The sequence below is a fragment of the Amblyomma mixtum genome, chromosome 2, assembly GCF_055824585.1.
Source record: "Amblyomma mixtum isolate Tamu chromosome 2, ASM5582458v1, whole genome shotgun sequence".
In the NCBI taxonomy this organism is placed as follows: domain Eukaryota; kingdom Metazoa; phylum Arthropoda; class Arachnida; order Ixodida; family Ixodidae; genus Amblyomma; species Amblyomma mixtum.
In genome coordinates, this window is record NC_143013.1 from 27,026,633 (window position 1) to 27,048,586 (window position 21,954).

Consider the following 21,954-nt stretch of genomic DNA (forward strand, 5'->3'; position numbering starts at 1 on the left):
TGGTGTTTTTCTTTAGTTGCTGGTTTTCTGCGTCGGGCATGCTGAGCTTTGTCTGGCCCGGCTTCATGTTGTGCCTGTCATAGTTGCTATGTTTTGATAGTAGGTCTGGACCCGCCGGATCCTACACGTGGGGCTCTAGTATCTGTACACATCAGCTTTCTTTGCTTCTTAAGGTCGTGGTTCGTTTCTGGAAATACAGTTGCAAGTTTTTGCTCGTGTGTGTGTACGTGTGTCTAAGTCGTGGCCCATCGTGTTTCGGGCAATGTTTTCTTGAATATGTCGCTTCACCAACTGACCCACTTTTCTGCACTACTATTCTTTAGGCTGCGTCGTTGTTTTCACTAGCCGTGCTTACAAACACTGGCGCATGTTCTTGGAGAGTGCGAGACATGTTAGCCAGCTTTTCGCCATGTCCCGTTTTACCGCCAGAAACTAAACCGGGGCGAGTACTGCAAAGCGTAAAGAAGTAATTTTTTGGTCCATTCACCGTCTTGTGGGCCGCTAGTGCATTTGTGTGGTGGCACAAAGTCTCGAGACGAAGTAAGAGAAACAGCCGTACCTGCATATTCCTGCTATGCTAAGCAACACAAGCAATGCAACGAAAAACACAACAAACGCTAAGAAACACAACGGAAAAGATGTATCATTCAGTCCTTATATTCAGTAAGGTTTTCGCCTCCTGGATCTTCACAGCCGGCCTCAGTAAAATTTTTTGTTTATTCTTGCTTATTGTGTGGCGAGTTACTAATAGGTGATAACGACAACAAAAGATGCAAAGAATAACAACGAAAATGCCCCAGTTGCTATTCAAAAACACGGCCGTAATTAGCCAGCCACGTACTGTCTTCGCCAAAAGTAACCAGGCTGTGGTGGATTCTTAGCCGCGTAGCAAACCACTTATCACAGCCCTTATGCTCTGAACCTAATCCTCGCGCTTTGTCACCTTTCGGTCTTTAGGGGTGCCAAGCATGCTCCGTTATACTCTCGAGAAACAAAGACCTGTTGCTCGGTTACTTTTGGCAAAGCCAACTCCTCAAACCTCCTCAAAACCAAACCTCCTCAACTCCTCAAAACCAACTCCTCATAAACCATTAAACCGAACCAATCCGCTAGGAAGCAATATTTCTCTGGGACATCTTGCAACAAAATTTAACAAAAGACCGGCCAGTTACGCCATAGGGTCCTGGTCTTAGTCCTCTTTCCTTTACCCAGGAAAGAGCTGCAGGCGAGATAACCATCTCTAAGGCCCACCTCTCCACTTTGCGAATAATCCCTCGTTCTCTATATCGTGCAAGAGTCCCGACAGACGACAGGAAGTAACTTCGCGCCGCACCCTACATACGCTCGACAACCGGTTTCAACCTGTCGGTCTTCGTTGCACTGCAAAGGGGGCTACAAGCCTAGCGACAACCGAATTTTGTGGCAAAAGTTGCATCGGCTAAGTGTTCGGGGAGGGGAGATTTTTCTGTGGACAGAAGTAACGACAGCATGTGAAGTTGTCACAATGGTTGATAGAGTTTGAGAAAAAAAAAGAAGAGGGAGAAGTATCGTTTTTAAAATAGTGACGCAGATGTTTATCATAAAATTAGAAACTGATGACAGAGGGTAGACTAGGGTGAGTTTTATATTTCTGGAGTTCTTGCGCGTGGTTGTTGCTAATGTTGATACGTCGGTTGCCACGGCAGCTGCGCTAATCTGTAGAGGCGGCTAAACCCGTTCTTGTCCCTCTTACGTAACGGCCGAATCTCAGGACGTTGCGGCCACTGTTACTACTGGCGGCCGCACCACGTGTGCAGTTCACTACATCGCCTCTCTTTTTCACCTTCTTCCTCTTTCTCTCTTTTCTTCTTCCCCTCACCCCATCAGGCCCCGCCCGTTCGGCTTTAATATTTTAGGATCTTTTATCATATTGCGCGCCGGTCATAAAAGCTATTCCCTATCATTTAAGGTCATGTATCTTTTAAGGCGAAAGCCTTTAATGGCTCATTCTCCCGTCCGTCCGTCCGGCATTACATTCAACGCCGGGGGTGGCTCATCGACGAGCGCAGCTGCCAAAAGGTGGCGTCATCTTCGTCGACAGGTGGAGCTGTCGGCGGGGCGGCGTCGAGCGCTGCTCCGTCTTCAGTCGGTGTGCGGCAGCTAGTGGAGGAGGATTGCTCCCCAGTGGTTCAGCCGTAACAAACATAGGCAGACGTTGGCAGTAGAAGTAGCGCGACAAAGGCAGCCTAGCGCACTTTAGGCTGCCAAAGTGCCCCCATAGTTTCTTAGCGTTATGCTTCGCTTCTGGTTAATTTCACCGTTCATAATTTCCTGCTAGGTCACTTTTAATTACAGTCGATACACTCGTGCTTTTTAAATCGCGTTTGGCCTTCCCGTGGAACTGATGGCTGTCTGAGTCGACGCAAGCGGGGCAGACACGCAAGGCAACGCTCAGAACGCCTTAAGAATTCGCACGGGGGCAGCTACACGACTACCGCCTATATGGAGTGAAACGGGAGTAAGATGTCCTCTAGCGCACACCCTTTTATAAAAGGAAGTTCGCTCTAGAATAGCTTACTCAATTTTTATTCTCTTCTGTTCACAGTGTGCTCACACCTGCAACCCTTTACAAAGAGGAGAGGGAGTTCCGGTCTACTTCCATTCCTTACTCTCGTTTTCCGCTCTTTCGTCTCGGTCAACACATTTCCGGGCAGAAAATATTGCTGACCTATTTGCAATATGAAGAAGGAAAACTATTTCACACTGAGTCAAGCAATTTAAGAAGTAACTTTTCGTTAGGAAATTATTACTTTTACGACATGTTTAATGTGAGATTGTCTGAATTTCCTATAAAATTAGTCCTGCGCGAGCCATCGTGCATTAAGAGTGCCCGGTAGAGAACCAGTCCGAGAAAACCTTGCATCGTCTTATTCAGCAGGACCCTCGCAGCCATGCATGCCAGCTTCGTTATTCTCTCGTATGCACCTGCCTTCTTTTCTTATCGTGAGACCTCACAAATAAGCTTAGCGACGATTCAAGGTCGTTTCTAACGGTTTTCCTCGAAGGCTTTAAAGTCAAATGAGTGCGATAAAAGCATCAAGACTGGTATTTTCATCTCCGTATTTTGCAGGAATTAACAAACCCCGAAATGAAGGACTCCTCCAGTGGTGCAGACTGCTACGCTTTATCGGCACACTAGTGCTAAGCTATTGTTCAAGGTCATTAAAGATCATGCATAATCACCCTGTAAATTCACTGCCATAACGCAAAGGCTCGCCCTGATGTCGGCGCGGTAACTGCACAAGCTATTTCCCATTCAAAATTCCTTCTTTACGTAAGCGTTTTGCGTGGCAGCTATACATGCGCCATATGCCACCTATATATACCATCTACTCAAAAAGCACACACTTGCATGCTGTAAACTAACTTTTGTACAATATTAGTAGTTAATTCTAACTACAAGTATTTATTTTCTAAAATAAAACCAAGGACGCAAGCGACATTTCGTGTGTTTTGGCTTCCATCAGAATTTCGCTACCCATATCGGTTCGCACGCCTTTGCTGCATGTATGGACCAAGTAGAATCAGCAAGAAAAAAAGATTTCTCAAGCCAACTGCGAGCGATAATCAGCTCCAATATTTCGTATCTATGTCGACGGCTGACGCCGCATTAAGGGCGGGAAACTCAAGCTCGGCTCTTACAGTATCAGCTCACGATAATTCTCGTGCGCAGCTGCTGGCCGCGATAAAGTAGCGCTATATCACGAAAAGCTTCCGCTACGATTCAACAGATGCATGAGTCGAGTACACAACCAATCATTTTGCAAAACGACCCGACACTATAGCCTGTTTTTTTTTTTTTCAGACTAACGGTCGTGAGAAACAGTGACGAAGCACTTCCGTTGGTTCCGCGTCCCCCTGGATCCAAGTACAAAACCATCGGTGCGACGGTTTCGTTCTCACTCTGGCGAAATCATCACACAGCGCGCTAAAGTTTGTTCCCCGAGAAGGAGCACTGCTTAAGGAACCATGCAGAACGGTCATCCGCAGACCCTCACGCACGATGCGCACCAGGACGCGCGTCTGTCTCCGCAACAATGCCAGCCCAGTGGTCCCAACTTGCATCGAAACGGTATTCACAGGAATTCAGTGAGCGGCTCTTCGCTACGACGAAGGAGCATCACGGATAACGAGGGCGGAGCTTCAGTTTCAGAGGCGGAAGAGAGCTCCCAGGCTTCTCCGTCGCTATCGGCTTCTTCGGAGGCAGAGCAGAAAATAACTTCCCGTCACTCGCACTCGGACGTCGAGCCCTCATCTTCATGTACGCCTGAGCACAGCCTGCTTTCAACGGCCTCGGCCACCGAACATGACAGCGAAAAGCCCGGAGAGACAGGCGTCAAGCGACCAAATGACGCTTTGGCACCACCCCCCAACCCTGAGGGGCCTCCAGCAGAACCGCATCCGACGTCTACCATCAGGCCACCGCAACCCCCCGTCGGCACCCCGAACGTAACGGAGAGGAGCGCACCCATCTGTCGAATCTGCGAAGTGGGTGAGGATGAAGAGCCGCTGCTGTCGATGTGCATGTGCGTGGGCAGCGTAGGACTCGTGCATGCGCCCTGTCTGGAACGCCGGCTGAACGCTCGCAACGCTGACGACTGCGAGTTCTGCCACCACCGCTTCCCGACCACAACCACTAACTACGGCGGACGGGGCCGCTTCTTACGCTGGTGCGGGCAATGCTGGCCGCAGAGGCGGTGTAATGCGACTGCAGACCTGCTGTTCTTCACGCTTGCGTCGCTGTTCGCCGCACTGTTCTGCTATTCGTCAGTGCAGGCCTTCTCGATGGAATTGCTTCGAAACGGGGTCTGGATGCCCTGGTTGCTCGCTATCTTTCTGACGATTTTCGTCGTGGCTTACGTTGTGGGGCTGTATCTGAGAGTTCGAAACTACTACTTGTTGTTGAGGGACTGGCAGTCCGAAAACCCGAGGATTAGGCTCCAGGCGGTGCCTCCTACCGCCGGGACAGGAGCTAGCCACAACGGGGCGCCCGAACAAGCGACGAGCTCCTTATAACCGGCAGACGCCGTCGTTGAAAGCACCAGCGGCGGGAAACAACCCGCATCGCTTCAGTGTGACGTGTGAAGCAATGTATAGAACGTGATCGAACACCTTGCTGTCGGCAGCGCAGTCACTTCTTCGCCGGACATTCTGCCTTTCATCTATGCTTCGTGAGCGCTTTTTTAGCGTTTTGACGTAACTGTGAAGTTGTACCTTTTTATAGACTGTGCCACTGTCTCTTTTAGCGGTGCTCGTGAACAGTGCGAGACACCTGCTTTGCGCAGTGTGTTGTTTTACAACTAGTCACTAAGCCGGAGCGACCGCCGGAGAGCGTAACGAAACTGTATTTTGGTCCACTGATCATCCTTTTACCTCCTATAGTGCATGCAGGCGGTGGTGCGACACTTCACGGCGAATAAAAAGCACAACCATATCTGAGTATTCTTCCAGTTCTTGTGTGGGTAGCTGAAAAGCTAAGCAACATATCGTCAAAGATAAGATTCATATACCTTCAGTTAGATTTCCCCTCTTCCTTCTTCGCAGCAGACCACAACAATATTGTTTTTTTTTTGTATATTGTGGAGCGCACAGATAACGTGAAAAGGTGTAAAGAACAGCGAGAAAATAATTGTCTCGGTTTCTGTTCGGAACCTTGGCTGTTGAGGCTTAACCGTACGGTTCTTTTAACCTTAAGCCTCCAGGTTTCAACGGTTTAAGGCTCAAACTTAAGTGAAGAACGCTCCCTGTGGCGGATACCGCAACACTTTAAAGGCCACTGAGGAGAAATTGAAGTTGGCTTGTGTCGATAGAGTACCGGTACCTAAACACAAAAATGCCACTTTTTAGGGAAACAAAGCTCTTTTATGGTATCGCCGCCACAGGCCAATCTCGCAAGTACAAGCTTGATGATGAAAGAGGAGAAAATAAGCACAGATCTCTGAGGCTGACAAAGGTATCTAAAGGTTACGTGTTTGATTTATATTGAAGCATACAAGTTTTGTTTTGAAACCACTAGTTCTCTTTTATCACACGGGGAAAACGGAAAAGAAACAAACTGATTGTGGGAAGTCAGCGAAAACCAGCAATTTGCAGCGCAACAGGCTGCCAGCTGTGTTTCGGTACGGCCTGCTGCTTCGCGGCCACGCGTTTTGCATGCTCGCATGGTTTCGTTTTTGACGCGCCTCGATTTACAAGGGCTAAGCAGCAGAGGATCTCCAAGTGCTCCTCGGACCAAGTTCGTCCTACGGCACGCAAGTGCGACAAGGAAAAGGAGCTGTGGCTAGCTGATGCTGCACGAGCCCTCCCGTTAGCAAACGCACTGCTCGGCGTGTCCGCATCGTCAACGTACCAAGACGCTGGGCTGCATAACCAGCCCTACGGGGACTGTTATTACAGAATTTAAATATGCCCGCACGTACCAGTCGCTACACGTCAGTCGTGACGGTGGCTTGGCTGCCTACTCCTCGGCGCTAGGACATTTTTTCCAGACCCGCTGTCTCAGCCCTGAGGTGGCTGAATGCAGGCCGCAGTCCTTTGCGAGAACTTCGTTGTCGGAATCGGTAACGGGTTTCATCGTAACGTTGCTGCATATGTAAACGAAGCGACGACGGCTGACAGAGGCCTTCAATGTCCGGCTGTCTCTGGGCAGACGCGCAGCCTCATGCGCTCGCTGGTTCGTTTCCGTTTCCGCCGCTTCACGTCACTCTTGTCCTATTTCGTCATCAGAGAGTCCCGAGTTCGAATCGTAGCGGCGGGAAAAAGTTTTTCGACTTCGATTCCAAATCTCTAAGCCACAAACTGCCCACCTATCACATTTTACTGACAAAAACGATTGATAGCGTTATCCTGTTATCCTCGGTGTCCCTTTCAACCACGCAAGTTCTAAAGTACAGTTCCACGAGGTTGTTAAAGGTCATGCATAATTACTCTATAAAGCCAGTGCAGTAACAGTGCAAGCTTAATCCCACCCTTAATTCGTTATACACAGACGCACCTTTCGCACTCAGCGATACGAGTGCGCCTGCCATATGCCACCCAATATACGATCTTAACGAGCACGCACTGGCCAGCTGCAAAATTAATATAGTTTTATGCCTATATGTGTATAATTTGTAGGATGTACGTGCTATAAATACAACCAAGCGCACAGTTGATATCCGTCCACTTTAGTTTTAAGTCAATTTCACTTTGCTTATACGTGCCCATGTCTCTGTTGCATGTGTAGCGGAAGTATAGCACCAAAAAAAAGGCAATTTTTTTTTTTGTGCTGACTGCGACCTGTAAGCACCTGACAAATTTCGTAATCTGCCGACGACGAGCGTCGCTTTAGGGAGCCGGAAAATTTATTCGAGCTCAACTCTGATAGTATCAGCTCGTGATCTCGTCGCTCTATGAACGCCCCGACACAGTAGCGCTACGTCACGAAAAGCTTCCGTCACGCGCTAGCCAAGCTTATATCTCATTATTATGCTAAATACGCGACACCGCGATGATTCCTTCTAACCTGCACTCGTAAGGAACTGCGACGACGAAGTGCCGTTGGTTCTGCGGCACCTTGGAGACAGCTATGAGCCCCTCGGTGCGTTGGTTTCGTCTTCACTCTGACATTCTCGTCGCGTAGGCACGCTGATGTCTCTCTCGCATAAAGAAGCATTGCCTCGAGGAGTTAACCCTAACGGTCACTCCGAAACCTTAATGCATGATGCGCCTCAGGGCACGTGCAAGCCTCCACAGCCCATCCTGCCGAATGGCCACAGCTCCCATCAGTACGGGATTCAGGAACAAGCAATGCCAAGTTGTTGGTTACGAGGAAGGAGCATCGCTGATACCGAAGGCGGTGTTCCAATGTTTGAGGCGTTACGGAGCTTCCAGTCGTCTCCGCTGCTATCGGCTTCTCCGGGGACGGAGCACCTGGGAACGTCCCATCCCTCGATCTCGGCTGTCGAACGTTCACCTTCACGTACGCCTGGCGACAGCCTCCTTTCGACCGGCTCGAGTACCGCACACGAGAGAGAGAGTCCCAGACACGCAGGCGTCGTGGAACCAAAGTACGCTTTGTTCTCGCCTTCCTCCCCAGAAGTGTCTGCAGCAGAACGAAATCCGTCGTGGGCCAGCGGGCCGCCACAAGCCCCCGTCGGCCTCCCGAACGTGACGGCAAGGAGCGCGCCTATGTGTCGAATCTGCCACGATGGGGAGGAACAAATGCAGCTCTTTTCGATGTGCAAGTGCTCGGGCAGCATAGGCCTTGTGCATGCGCCCTGCCTAGAACGCTGGCTCAACGCCCGCAACATTGACGACTGCGAAATCTGCCATCACCATTTCCCGACCACGAAAACCGCTCACCACAGCTCACTGCACCCTTAAGAAAAAACCTAATGACTTTCTTTAGAAAGTCTAGTGACTTTTGACATTAGGATCTTATGCCTTTCTCATGACTTTCTGGTGATTTTCCTAATGAATTCCTAATGGCTTTCTAAAACAAATTGGCCACCGTGGTTCTAGTGTGTTCTTAATGTATGCTTTTCTGATGATTTTTTCTTGATTCTCTCGTGTCCTACCTGCCGTTGCAAAACCTGATCCAAATATGGGGATCACTAATGCAAAATAAGAGCCAAAATAAAAAAAGTGGAGCAAAAACAAAAAAAAACAAAAAAGGCACACGAAAACTGCCTTTTTTGGATTCGAAAAGGATTCGAACCGCTGACATCAGACTCCCCATCTTACCACGCTAACCACTACACCACGCCACCTTTTTTTTTTTATTTATTGCCTGACTTCGGCAAGAACAACAGTACACAAATACACTTACAGAGCGCAATGAGCAATAATTAACAACACTATCCGCCGGGGGGGTGCGTGGCTTCATCATATTAAAACTCCTTAAGCGTCACCAAAGGCTCGACTCTTTCGAGCCTCAGAAACTTGCTCCTGAAGCTCCCTCACTACACCACGCCACCAGACGTTAACTAGTTAGCTTATGTGGTGTGATATGCGCAGCCACAGTTGTTTCTTGTTCTTTCCATTGCGAGCATGTAGATGCTCGCACGAGACAACAACGTTGTTCAGAAGGACCTTTCAGGCCTGTTGGAAGTGCCAACGTATTCTGAGCCTTGACATACAGCGCATTGGCCGTATCAAACCGCTTGGGAAACTACAAGGCTCAGATCGACAGCTGTCCGTTTTACTGTCTTAGCGCTCCTAATCCTTGGTACAGACCACAGCGTTGTGCAAAACTGCACTCCGGGGCACAAATTACTCGAATAATGCGCTAGGTAGCTTCAAAACCTGCGAGCATGTTAGCGACTCACATCTTTCTAATCCAGCTAAACGTTTGAATGTTGTAAACACACATGAGGAGGTGACTGAAGATCGAGAGACTGCGCTGTCTTCTTTTTTTATCTTGTACACTGGTACATCGCATGCTTGTCACTTGTTTTTTTTTTCTTGTTGCGTTCCTTTCTGCACTGTTCGCAGTTATATTGAAAACAGCGCGCGCTTACGCTTTCGACGTGACGCACTTATATGGAGCCTGCGACTGAGCCAGCCTTTGATATTAAGTTCGTTGCTGTATCAGTGTCTTCAAGCCTATATTTTACAATTTGCAGACAAAAAGAAAAGTTCTTCCTTTCACCCTTGCTGGTAGCACGTTTTTTGGTCACTCGTATTAACGCCACTGCGCGGTACGTTCATCGCATTGAATAATGTTCACATTTAACGACTACTAATCTGGACACTAAAGAGCAAAAAAAATCGAATTTTCCGTGTAATGTTTCAATAGCTGTCGACAAGCATTTTTTTTTTTAAAAAAACCTTCACTGACCAGTAAACAACCTCTCTCTTTCTAGAGTGCCGACATAGTCATAAAAGCGTAAATTATAGCACCCCCCCCCACCCCCATGCACCCCCTTCCCTCTTAGTGCCTCCGGCGCTTGCTGCATTTATTTCATGCATGCCTTTGTGCGTACCACAAAGGCAATGGCATGAGAGAAATTCGTGTGAAATAACATCTGAATCTGTTGTGGTATATTTCTTCATGGGGGTTAACGGCGAGAAAAGTCACTTGAGTGTCTGATGGCCGATGACATAAGGAAATCTTCTGTGTTAACGAAAAAGAGTCTCTGCTGAGTTTTTATTGTCGAAAGACATGAATACCTGACTTCGTGGTGACTTTCTAATGTGTCACAAGGAATGCATGAACATGACACCAGAAACTCAACGCCCATTTTTGTAAGGGATGGCTCCTGAGAAATTCACTTTTTTGCAAAAACGCTGCAGTTTGCACGGTGCGCTGCGACAACGAACTACAACACTTTCGCTGCGCTTGTTACAAAGGAAGGTTCCTGTATTGGCAGAATGGACAGACAGTTAAAGATATACTTGCCGGTGCCGAGAGCCCGATGCCAAGTACCTCTTTTGGAGACAATGGCCTCAAACGGGCTTCCATATTTGTGATTTCTTTCAAGGATCGCAAATCTATGTTGTGTACTGTGTGGCACACAGTATTCACAAATTGTGTACCTGTGTTGCCGAGCTGCGGCGAGTTTTGAAGTGCATTTTGACAATTGTCAAGTGCCATTTATATGAACCCCATTATAGTAATGGAAGTATTACAGAATCTGTCAGATCAGTTTGTGGGCGCATGCATGTGCTAACGATTGTTGTTTGTTTTGAATATTGTTGCACAATATTCTTAAAGGGAGAGGCAGTGTCACAAAAGTCGGCTCACATCTTGAAAGACGGCGAGGCGCGGAAGGAATCATGTCCTCGGGCGCCGCCGCCGATGATTCAAGAAGCTGGGAGAAATATTCGCTCATTGTTGACGGAGAGCGCGGAACCTCGAGCGCAATGAGTGATGTCCTCTCCACTTCGACTCGAGTTTTCTAGAAGCCAGCCTTCACGTCTGACCAATGGCGATGCGCGCCTCGGCGGGAGGGTGAGAGAAGTTGTACACTCAATACTGTGAGTATGTGCGCGCCTGCCTTGGCGCAAAGTTACGCTGTTATTTGAGCTTCGGGGAAGCGCTCCTGCACGGCTGCCGGGTCGACCCCACTCGTCCACCTACACACCAGCAAGGCAGCGCGCGCCAGACTTCGGGACGGCCCCGTCGTGGTCCTCCGGTCGTCGGACTGCCACAGTGCCCGGTGAACGAATTCTGATGTGTTTTGCTAGCGCACTCCTGCGTTAGTGCACGTTAGGTGCATTACGTAGCACTACAGCCTCTCTGTAGTGTTACTTTGCGTGTATTACAATGTTTTGTAGATCACCTTATATGTGTTCTTACGAGTGATTAGAAATTCCTCTGTATGGTCTTTATAAAGCTTGTTTTGTTCGTGAACCTTGACTCCGACCCATTCTCTGGCTTGTGACCGGCGAAAGCTGGACACCAAGCGAGTCACTTGGTAGATTCTGTCTGAGCTTGCCACGCTGAGTCGAGGGCACCTCCTCTGAGACCGAGGATGCAACCCCCCCCCCCCCCCCTCACCCGCCCCATACGTTCTACGGTAGTCTGGGAGCGCAAGCAACTATAGAAGGTTGAGGTTAAGGTTGTTGCAAGCTGCTGGTGGGGTTAGCCTTGCGGATTCTGCCGGCAATTGCTCCACCGTAGCGACACTTAAATGCAAGCAACGAGTGCGCATTAGTGACAGTGGCTGTTATTATTTACTTGGTTATCCGATTTTCCATTCCATTTCTTATCACTTTTTCTTCACGACTGTGCCCGATGGAGTCTTTATAGGGCGTGTTTATTTTCTTGATGCATGCGTCGCGAGCCTGTGATGCGCATTCATCAGCTCTCTCGTTTCCGCATAGTACCGAAGAAGATCTGTAGGCTTTTCTCGGGAAATGGTGGAATACCGGCGGAGAAATTCCTCCCGGGGCGCGCACGACCCTGCCGCGGGCGCGCTGTGTGTGGTCTGGGCAGGCGCTGAAGGCCGTTATGGTGCCGCGCCCCAACACACCGCTGGAGCGGATGTTATATGCCGTTAAGGACGGCTGCCTTCTTGCGTTCAGGAAATATTTGTAGCCGTTTACTTTAGTTTTGATAGTTCTTTTTCTTTATCCAGACAAGGCACGACAGCAATTTCATGGACAAGTGACGAAGTGTGGTTCGAGGTTACAGATTCCCAAAAGAAAGGTCGTGGGTGGCTTATCTAACACTGGTTAGTCGCGCAGCGGCAGCTCTGACAGCCATGCCCGAACCTCTGACATCAAAAACAACTCAGATTAAAGACTTCAATAGAACAAACTGTCAGGATAGTTGGTTTTACATCGTTTTCGTAGCAGCCCGAATAAACACAACTTCCCCCAGGTGGTCGAAATTTCCGGGGCCCTCCACTACGGCGTTCCTCATAGCCTGAGTCGCTTTGGGACGTTAAACCCCATAAACCAAACCAACCAAACCAACTTCAAGACAAGGATGATACAGACCTATGACACAGAAGTGCAAGGTAAAGGTGTACGAAGATTTTTGCACATTTAACCTCAACGGAATTTTTTGGATAATGGGGCCAAATGCCTAGTCGATGTTCCAGGTGCCTTGTCGAAACCCCTTTACCTTCTCTCCTGACTTGAGAACACAGCAATTTTTTAGCACTCCGAGAATTTCATATTCAGAAACATGCACGGAATCATGTTTGGAAACTGCACCAAGGCCTACCGAAGCAGGACAGTCCTCGAATGACTCAGTGTTGGTTGAAGCTAGTGCAGGAATGCGCTTTGACTACACCAGAGGGCATTCATGTACGTCTTTGCTGTCAGCGGTTTATTGCCAACCGCCATATTATTCTTCTAGTTCACTGTACACTATACCGAAAAGGTAACGACACCTCTTTTTTCATGCCGGCTTCGTACTCAAGCCTGAGAGCTCGTCACTGCATGAGAGTTCCTCCGAATGGCTCCAAACTTGTCAGCGTATATAAAAAAAGCGAAGATTTTCCCCTGGTTTACTCCTGAATTATAATCAGATTAAGAGGGCAAACTAGATTTACCTCAATAAGTGATCAATCGTTCGTGTAATCGTCTTCGATGTGGCAGTGCTTGGCGCTGGTGCTGATGTTTTCACTCTTTTTAGAAGCAAAATTAAAACCTGTGTCAGCCATGCGATGGACCACGTGACCACGTTGTGCCAATCACAGATGCGCAAGAGAGAGAAACTTGACAGTGGATGGCGACAAAATGAAAGACACTGCCTTCTCAGCACAAAGCAACCTTAAAGAGACCCTGACATAAATTCTCCACGCAATTCTCGTTCTGAGTAAAAATCAATTCAACGGCTCTTTCTAGGCATGTTGATGTTTTTCCGCCAACAAAAGACGCAGTTACTGCTGAGACAATTGGACGTTTAAAATTTCCCTCCACTTGATACAAAATCGTGACGTCATGAACAAAAAGGACTCCGTGATCAGCGACTGGAAATGACAAGTGGTGTAGCTAGCTTCAGAGATCCGCGCTAAATCTCTCTGGACGTGACTGCAGTTAGCCTGCCAAAACAGAAGATGGCGACCACTGTATTTCATTTTTTTTTTAGACCTTTTGCCTATGAAAGTTTTGTTTTCAGTGAAGTGGCGTGGCATATCGAGATAATGTGGCGATCTATCGATGCATTTGTCCTCAGTGTCTGTTTGAATAGTTCATATAGAGCAAGCGATCGCTCTACGAACGTGAATTTAGGGATAAAACAGGCGACGGCAGCATCTGGCAGCTTCGCGACGAGTGTTCGAGACCGACGAAGTGGAGAGACTGTGTTTGCCGATCGGGAAGAGAGAGGAGGAGGTGGATGTGAACGAAGTGAGAACGCCACGCGTGTTGCATAATACGTGTGTTCCGCTCGAGACACCGCACGCATGCTGCTGCGGAACCATTCCGCCTTTCTTTGCCCCCCACCCCCTCCGAGAGGCACTGCGGACGGATGGTTGTGTCCTTCCGATAGGAGATCTGGCAAGGAGGTTCAGACTGTAAATGATGCTACGCCGGTATACTGAAAAGCATTTCGTGCTTACGTCTACTATATATCGCTCACTAAAGAGGACATATTTTATTCTTTTTTTCTCGCAGAAACCCGTCACAGGATGCTAGAAGGAGGCTTCACTAGCCAGTTTAACAAATATATAGAGCCTAATGATGTTTATGGAGCGTTTAACCACTAAGAAGGGTGAAAGCACCCTGATTGGTCCATATGCTCATATGATGTTCATATGATTGGTTCCTGACCTACATTGACACGTGCGGAAATTTCCTTAACCTTGACGGAGAACTGGCAGGTTTCTTTGCTGAGTCCTAATATCAGAGGACGATCAGGTTTTACGAAACGACGGGGAGTATTCGTATCATAGAATTGTTGGGCGGTATAAAAAAGTTTTGAAACATGCTGTGTTACGATGCACCTCGCCCCCCCCCCCCCCCCACCCCCCCTTCCGTACCCATTAAATCCAGCCTTGCCCCTGGACTGCCGTCATACTGGCGCGGGTATTACGCAGCTGGTCTGGACGACAACACAGAAGCCCATCGCGACGAGTCATGGCGGGAAAGGTCGCAAACCGGAGCTTTCCCCATCTCTCTTACTCTCTTTCTTTACGAGATAACGCGGAACGATAGAAGCTTTGTATGGAGAGGTATAAGGCGAGAACGCAACAACAAACAAGCTGTAAGCACGTCAGCACCTGCGCTGTTTAACGCAATTTCACGGCGGCGGAGAGGCTGGCTGCACGTAAAGAATTTATTGCTTTCACAGAGGCCTTAGCAGTTAAATGACGTCCGACCGTGTCAATGGCGATTCGCTTGTTTTATCATCTCCGGGCTCTGTTTCTGCGCGTTTTTCAAGAAAACGTGTTGCATCGTCGTCTGGTGCGCGAAATCTTCTCAAGAACAATAGCGGCTCTTCCCCCAGTTTCGTGATGCACGTCATAAGGGACATAACTATTTTGCAAAACAAAAGTGGTTGTGGCTGATGGCTTGACCTATTTTATATTCAGTTTAAAAGCGAAACTAATGAGAACCCGCTGGTGGTGCATAGCGCAGATGCCGAGAAAAACGCTGACGTGTCCGGCAGAATGTGATAACTACAGCAAATGTAAATGTCTGGTTGGTTGGTTGGTTGGTTTATGGGGTTTAACGTCCCAAAGCGACTAAGGCTATGAGAGACGCCGTAGTGGAGGGCTCCGGAAATTTCGACCACCTGGTAAATGTCTGTTGTCTGCGATTACGAACGCTATGTTCAGTCATGGATTGGGCAAGTTTACGTAATTTCAAATAGATTAATGATAGCAGCAACGACGACATACCCGCTTTCCACACCTAGCTCAGGGTTAATGCTTCACTCATTGGTTGAATGAAAAACGCTCTTTCTTGTATGCCTTTTACATACATTTTGCAAAAAGCATCAGCGGTAGCGTGGCCCCACCGTTGCCACGGCTGCCAAGAGCACCTCCCATCATCTTCCACTTGAGAAGCGAGGAAGCGTCGAATCAGCCTGAAGCCCTCAGACATCTCCTTAAGCTCGGAATAATCTCGACCGCAATAAACTACCCATTTTCCCCCTGAGCCCAGCTATACTCCTAAAAAAGAAGAAAAAGTTACCAGGAGATCAAAGGTACAACAGCTTCCGAAATCATCTGAACAATGCTGCTAATCCGCTTCGTTAAGCATCATCGTTTTACAGCGAACCAACTTTCCTGGTGAGCAGCCAAAGTAGTTCGACGCAAATATTTATCTGTATTCCTAAGTACCAGTCTGGCTGCTATACGACCAGCGCTATGGCTATGGGCCCACACAATGATGTGGTTTCTGTGTATTCAAAGGAAAAAGGAGCTAGTGTTCTTTTTTTTTCTGGAAAGGGGGGGGGGGGGGGGGGGGAGAAGGATTACTTTGACCTTAAGCCCTGCGGACAGCCCTGTTCAACCTGTGATGCAAGTTCAGGTTCAATATTACATGTCTGGAACTGTCTTCGAGGCTGCCAGAGGAGGAGCGGCATACGCCGCGGTAATGCAGCTCATTTCGAGACAGTGATGAGCGCATGTTTGCAGCCCTACTCCTTTCTGTAAGTGGTTTGGATCTGGAAAAATGAAGAGGTGAAGAAATATGTGCATGAAGACCTTGCGCGAGTACTCGCGATGATGAAGTCCAGCACCAGGATCGGTAAGGCACTTCGTGCTTCCCATAACTCCGCGCGAAGGCCTTTCGAGCCCACCAGTTCGCACAAAAACGCGAAGAACGCGATCGGTCATCGCAGTTTAGACGAGATAGCTTCACGGGGCATTCAGTATATGGCAGGATGACGGCGGTGCGGGAGGGCAGTTTGCAGAGATAACGGCACCAGACGCGACTCTGTGGAACGCAAGGGAGATAGGGGGCCTGCGCACAGAATCCTTGTCTTGTGGAAAAGCGGAGGATCGTCGCACTCGCAACAGAAGGGTTCCGCTACTTCTTAGGACGCTTCTCATTTCGGGGCTCGGACAAGCGGCAGACAACGACAATGGGCACGCTGAAGGAAATCTGCTCGGGACTGCCCCTGGACCCTCTGCCCGCGCCCAGGAAGAGGAACCCTGAGCTCCCTCACGCTCCGAACAGGAACGTGCCGCTTACTGCGGAGGAGACCGAGGTAGGTCGTGACCGCGCGACTTTCATTTGTCATTGCGGCAGCCGGTCTACCCGAGCACACCCGCCCAATATGCTTCGAACTTTGTCATCTCGGACGATTAGTTAATCTAGGTAGCACAGTCTGCACTTACGTTGAGTCATTAAAAGAAAACAGAAAACAAAATAACAACGGGGTCGATCACGGGCTTTTATATTATGGGCTGGATAATATGAATGGTGAAAGACAAAGATATAGGAAAGCATTTATGAAAAGAATGGGTTTTCATCTACTAAAAACGCAGCCATTTGTTCAAGCAGTTTTCTGTTAGAATAGCAAATCAAATAAGCACATTTTGGTGCTGGAAGGATTATATTATGCCCGATCAAACACAAGTAAAAGAATAACTCCCAAGTTACATGAAACTCAAGATATGTAAGAGTTAACGCCGAAGGGAATAGAATGTGGTGGCGTAGTATTCAGCTATAAATTCAGCTATTCAGCTATTAGAGATTAGACAGAGAGAATTCAGCTGTTAGAGATTCACTTAATGAATGATCAAGAACTTGAGTTTCAGCGCCATGTCCTGCGATGGACTGGTTAATCGCGCTTTGAATGATGGCTTGGACAAAATCATATGTGTCATCATTTGACCATCAGCAACCTAAGGAATGTTTGTTGTTTCATTTATTTTCAGATAGCCCTCAAGAATGCCCTGAGATATTTCCCAGCGAAACATCACGCCCAGCTTGCGCCGGAGTTCACGCAAGAGCTGTCGGATTACGGCCACATCTACATGTATCGATTTATGCCCTCCATATCTATGAAGTAAGTTCTTGTTTGAAAACGCCGGATAATAGAATGGAACGTGCATTAGAATAGGCGCCACCAACAAAAAAAAAAGAAAAAAAACTAAAAGCATGCTCATTCCTGCGCAAATGATTCTCTAGTCTCGACAAACGTCCTTCGAACTTTCACCGATGCCGTCATTTGGTTGCTAATTTGAAAATGGAACGCGTCTAAATTATCAAATTTAACATATTTCAAACGCCAGGGGCTGAATCGGAACGACGCGAGTTCTCTCTATAGAGCAACCCCATTATAGGATTAGGATTTGCTAAAGATGATATATGAACAGTTAATGTGGGGTGACACTTTGATTTGTCAAAAAAAAAAAACAATCTTTAGATTTTGCGAACTTGTGATAGAGCATTTTTTTAGCATTCACGATTTCAAAAAGGCTTTTTTTTTACCTTTTTTTCTCGTCTCGCCGAGCGAGAAAGTGAGAACTTTCAGAGGCTTTATTTGCAGTTTTGTGACCCCGACCCCTTTTTTTGCTTTGAAATCGTGTTTTATACTTTAAAAACTTCTGATAGAGCATTTCTTTACGATTCAGAATATATACAGCACTTGGGTATTAGCGATTTCAAGCATGCCTTTCCAGACCTTTTTCGTTATGGGAGTGGTAGTTTGGAGTTCTGGAAAGGGGGAGTTTCCAGGGCTCTATTTGCATCTGAAATTGAGGACAACGCAGCGAGCTATGAAAAGGAAAATGATAGGTGTGGCTTTAAAGGTCAAGAGGTGGGCAGAGTGGGTCAGGGCACAAACGCGTGCTAATGACATCCTATTCGAAATAAAGAGGAAGAAGTGGGCTTGGTCCGGGCATGTTATGCGAAGTGACCGGATTCCAACAGAAGGCAGGCGTAGCAGGGGGCAGCAGAAAGTTAGGTGGGTGGGTGAGGTTAAGCAGTTCGCGGAGATAAGATGGATACAGCTGGCACAGGACAGGGTTAACTGGAGAGATATGGAAGAGGTCTCTGCCCTGCAGTGGGTGCATTCAGGCTAATTATGATGATGATGACTCGCATTTTTCTAAAAACACTATTTTTAGAGGTTTATGTACCTTCTTATCAAGAAATATACGGCGTAAGGTAACCAAATTTTCCGCAGATTTCAATCAAATTCATTTTACATGTCTGGGAGTAGAATTAATCATCTAAATCAATTGCATTTTGACAAATAAAGAAAGAACCCTTCCTGGATGGCAATGTTATCAGCCGAATAAAAAACAGAATAAATTTAGTTTTTGCTCAAAGCGCGTAATTTCAGTCTCAGCTGTGCAGTATAAACGAAGGACTTTGCACCTGGTAGACTTTAAGAAAAAGGTAAGAAAGGGTGGAGGTGACAGTTCATTCGTTGGACTATCAAAATGATTTGGTTGCAGTCTGCATTAAAATGGACAACAGCTCATACAGAACCGTGATGATAAATTCATATGTTCGAAGTTTTCCAAAATTAGTGAAATCGGTTACTAGAGAACATGTGAAAGCTTGTCACATTTTTGATGGGGTGCCGTACAGCAAAGCATACGGCGTGATAGTCCAAGTGGAAGTCCGTGACTGCTCAGATTACATGTCTACGCAACACAACGCTTTCGTCATGCGCTATCCCGCTGTCGACTGCGCGTTTCCTGCAGACCTAAGGTGGAGCCGCCCTAACAGGGTTTCCGTTTGTCGGTGCGAAAGCTGCTTTTCTTTGTAAACTTAGCGTGCGATCGAGTTTAACATCGCAACAGAACATGAACAAAGTCGCTCATGACAGCGTCCCATTGTCGAATGCAACCGCTCGGTGGCGCCACCTTCCCACTTTGCAACAACATAGGGTTTCAAGCTTTGCTTCGCCGTTATACTCGGTGAGATGCAGAGAAGCAGCAAGCACTGCCACCACTCACCCTCCTGACAGACGCTGAGGGAAAGCGGACTGAGAAGGAGTAAACATGAACCCCCACTCTGTGATCTCGTGGGCTGCTGTTGAGGAAGATATGCCGACTGGAGAGCAGGAGTCCGTCTGTTTTTGGACGGACAGCACAGACTGCATGTGCAGGGCAAACACCACTATGTACACCGTTTTAAAGAGTCCGTGGTGGTGGTTGCGCTGTTTGTATATACAGCAGGGAGTTTACAGCCTTGCACAGCAACTGCCTGATTTCAATACGCATGTGCCTGCGACGCTACGTAATGATAACCGTTCCTACAATGGGACGTGAAGTCCGAGATTCTCGGAAAGACGAGACGCAAATGAGCCGCTTCGATACCGTCACTCTGTTCGAGAAGCATGCCAAAAGGATTCATTTGCAGCGTTCGCTGCTAGGCATTTCTGTTTCAAGGCGCGAACACTCTTCACGGTGCGCATGAAAGAGCAGAAGGACTCTAAGACTACTTTGATTGCCTGTGAAATTGACGGCTCATAAATGTAGACATCCTTGTCATCGCTCGACTTAGAACGATTGTGGCACACCGAAATGCGGGAGAAACGAAACAGAAAGTACGCTTTAGGTTCGCGTTGTATTCTCTCTTCAGTTCGCCGCGGCTCGTGGGCGATGTTCGCCTGAGCTTGCAGGGAATGGTAGCGAAAGCATTTCATACATAATAGGGTCTATCAAGAAACAGAAAGCGGGCTCAGTCGCGTAGGTGGTCTACTTAATTAGACGTCATGGAGGGCTCTGAGTACCTTATTTCTGATCTGTCACCTCTTCCCAAAGTACTATTCATTACCTGTTCTCCCCACGGTTTCCACAAAGTACAGCGTTCTCTCCCTGTAAGTGTTGTTCTCCAGTATAAAGATCCGATGTGCATGGCTGCCTCTTTGTGTGCAGGGCGTACCCAATCGACGACTATCCGGCCAATTCTAAGCAGGCCGCCGCCGTGATGCTGATGATCATGAACAACCTGGACCCACAGGTGGCCCAGTTTCCCGAGGAGCTGGTCACCTACGGCGGCAACGGACAGGTCTTCTCCAACTGGGCGCAGGTAGGAGACCCTCTGGGAAGCGTGCGCTACAAGCGCTAAGAAGTCAAATAAAAAAAAACGTAGGGAACGAAGGCCGGTTAAGGTTGAACAGGGAGGGTGAAAGTTAATGCAAGGCGTAGATAGCACTACTCCAGTCTGCTAACAATTCTATCAAATTGAGCTAAGAAGCCCGGAAATGAAGGCTGAGAACAAGAACGTGCCGGGGCTTAACGGTTGGGAAAAAAACTCATAATAATCGCCGCTGTCATTCCTTATTCCTCCAATATGTCAGCAGTCAAGTGCTCATCGAACGAATGAAGGAACGAATCAACGAATCAGCGATAACGATTTCGACTTCCTGTTCTTTACTTCCTTATGACCTCATGTTTGGCTATGATCATAAGCAAAATAACACGTCCTCCCCTCCCTACCCGCTCCCTACGTCTGTCCCTGTAAGGCACCAATTTTAATTCAGAAACATTATAAAGTTGATTACCTGACGAACGAGCATATCTCAAAAACGCAATTTTGTATCGATCCTTTTTGAGTTGAAAGCTCCTCCGCTTGAATTCCAATTATATTTAGTAAAAGTAGAATGACAACGTTTTTGTACTATTCAATCACTAATATATCTACTTTATACGCACTGTAAACTGGGTTCATTGCGATGCGGTACGGTTCTGATTTATGAAACGACCACGGTTCTAAACCAGTTTCTTAAAGTAGTACCTGCACTCAAGAGCTGCCAACTCCCTAATAGTCAGCGATTCCTTCTTGCCTTTTACTGACAGTCGCGGGCATGCGCGCTCTTCTGCGAACCTTACTCCTGGCACAGTTCCGGCTGGTGATGCACTACCTGTCCCAGATGTCCGAGAAGCAGACGCTGGTCATGTACTCAGGACACCCGCTCGGCCTGTTCCCCGGACTGCAGCCCAGTCCCCGGGTGGTCATCACCAACGGCATGGTCATCCCGAACCACTCCTCACCCGAGGACTACGACCGGATGTTCGCCATGGGCGTCTCCATGTAAGGGCTGGCCTACTGCAGACTTGGCAGAAGCTGTAGCAGAATTTAGTACCTTAATGGGAAACTGCATAGGTTTTAGAAATCAACGAGCTTAAAAGGCTAGAATGTGTGAAACTTGCAGGTAAAGCATGCGAAGTCTTTTTGGGCTAGCACTTGAAATAATGAAGTAATCGCCGATTAAAATCCGGACGCCCTTCAAGCTTATCCGCAGCGCACAACGCCAAGTGGTGGGGCGCATGATGACGTCATCGAAGGTATCGGTACATTTCCAACGCACAAACGCCTGCTTTGAAGGAAATAAACAACGCCACCGAAGGCGAACCCCGCCGAGAGTTGTTTGGCAGCGTCTAAGGCGTCAGGGCAGGATGTGGCTGACGACAGCGGTAATTTGAAATCATACCTTCCTTGACGTCACGCTGACTTTCCGTGCTCTCCTCCAGTGCATTGAGGAGAAGCGCCAAATTCAATCATCGATTACGTCACTATTTTAAATGCTAGTGCAAAAACACTTGGCATGCTTTACCTACAGCC

General features: G+C 47.9%; 1 protein-coding gene across 1 annotated transcript in view; it reads left to right on the forward strand.

Annotated features, from left to right (window-relative positions):
- The first annotated feature begins 16,346 nt into the window (after positions 1-16,346).
- Positions 16,347-21,954, forward strand: part of LOC149358763 (urocanate hydratase-like) — a 33,842-nt gene continuing 28,234 nt past the window's right edge. The window contains exons 1-4 of the mRNA XM_089570948.1: positions 16,347-16,633; positions 17,307-17,437; positions 20,265-20,418; positions 21,233-21,423. Coding sequence (XP_089427074.1) covers positions 16,508-16,633; positions 17,307-17,437; positions 20,265-20,418; positions 21,233-21,423 — 602 coding nt within the window. The 5' untranslated portion in view covers positions 16,347-16,507. The remainder of the gene's footprint in view (positions 16,634-17,306; positions 17,438-20,264; positions 20,419-21,232; positions 21,424-21,954) is intronic.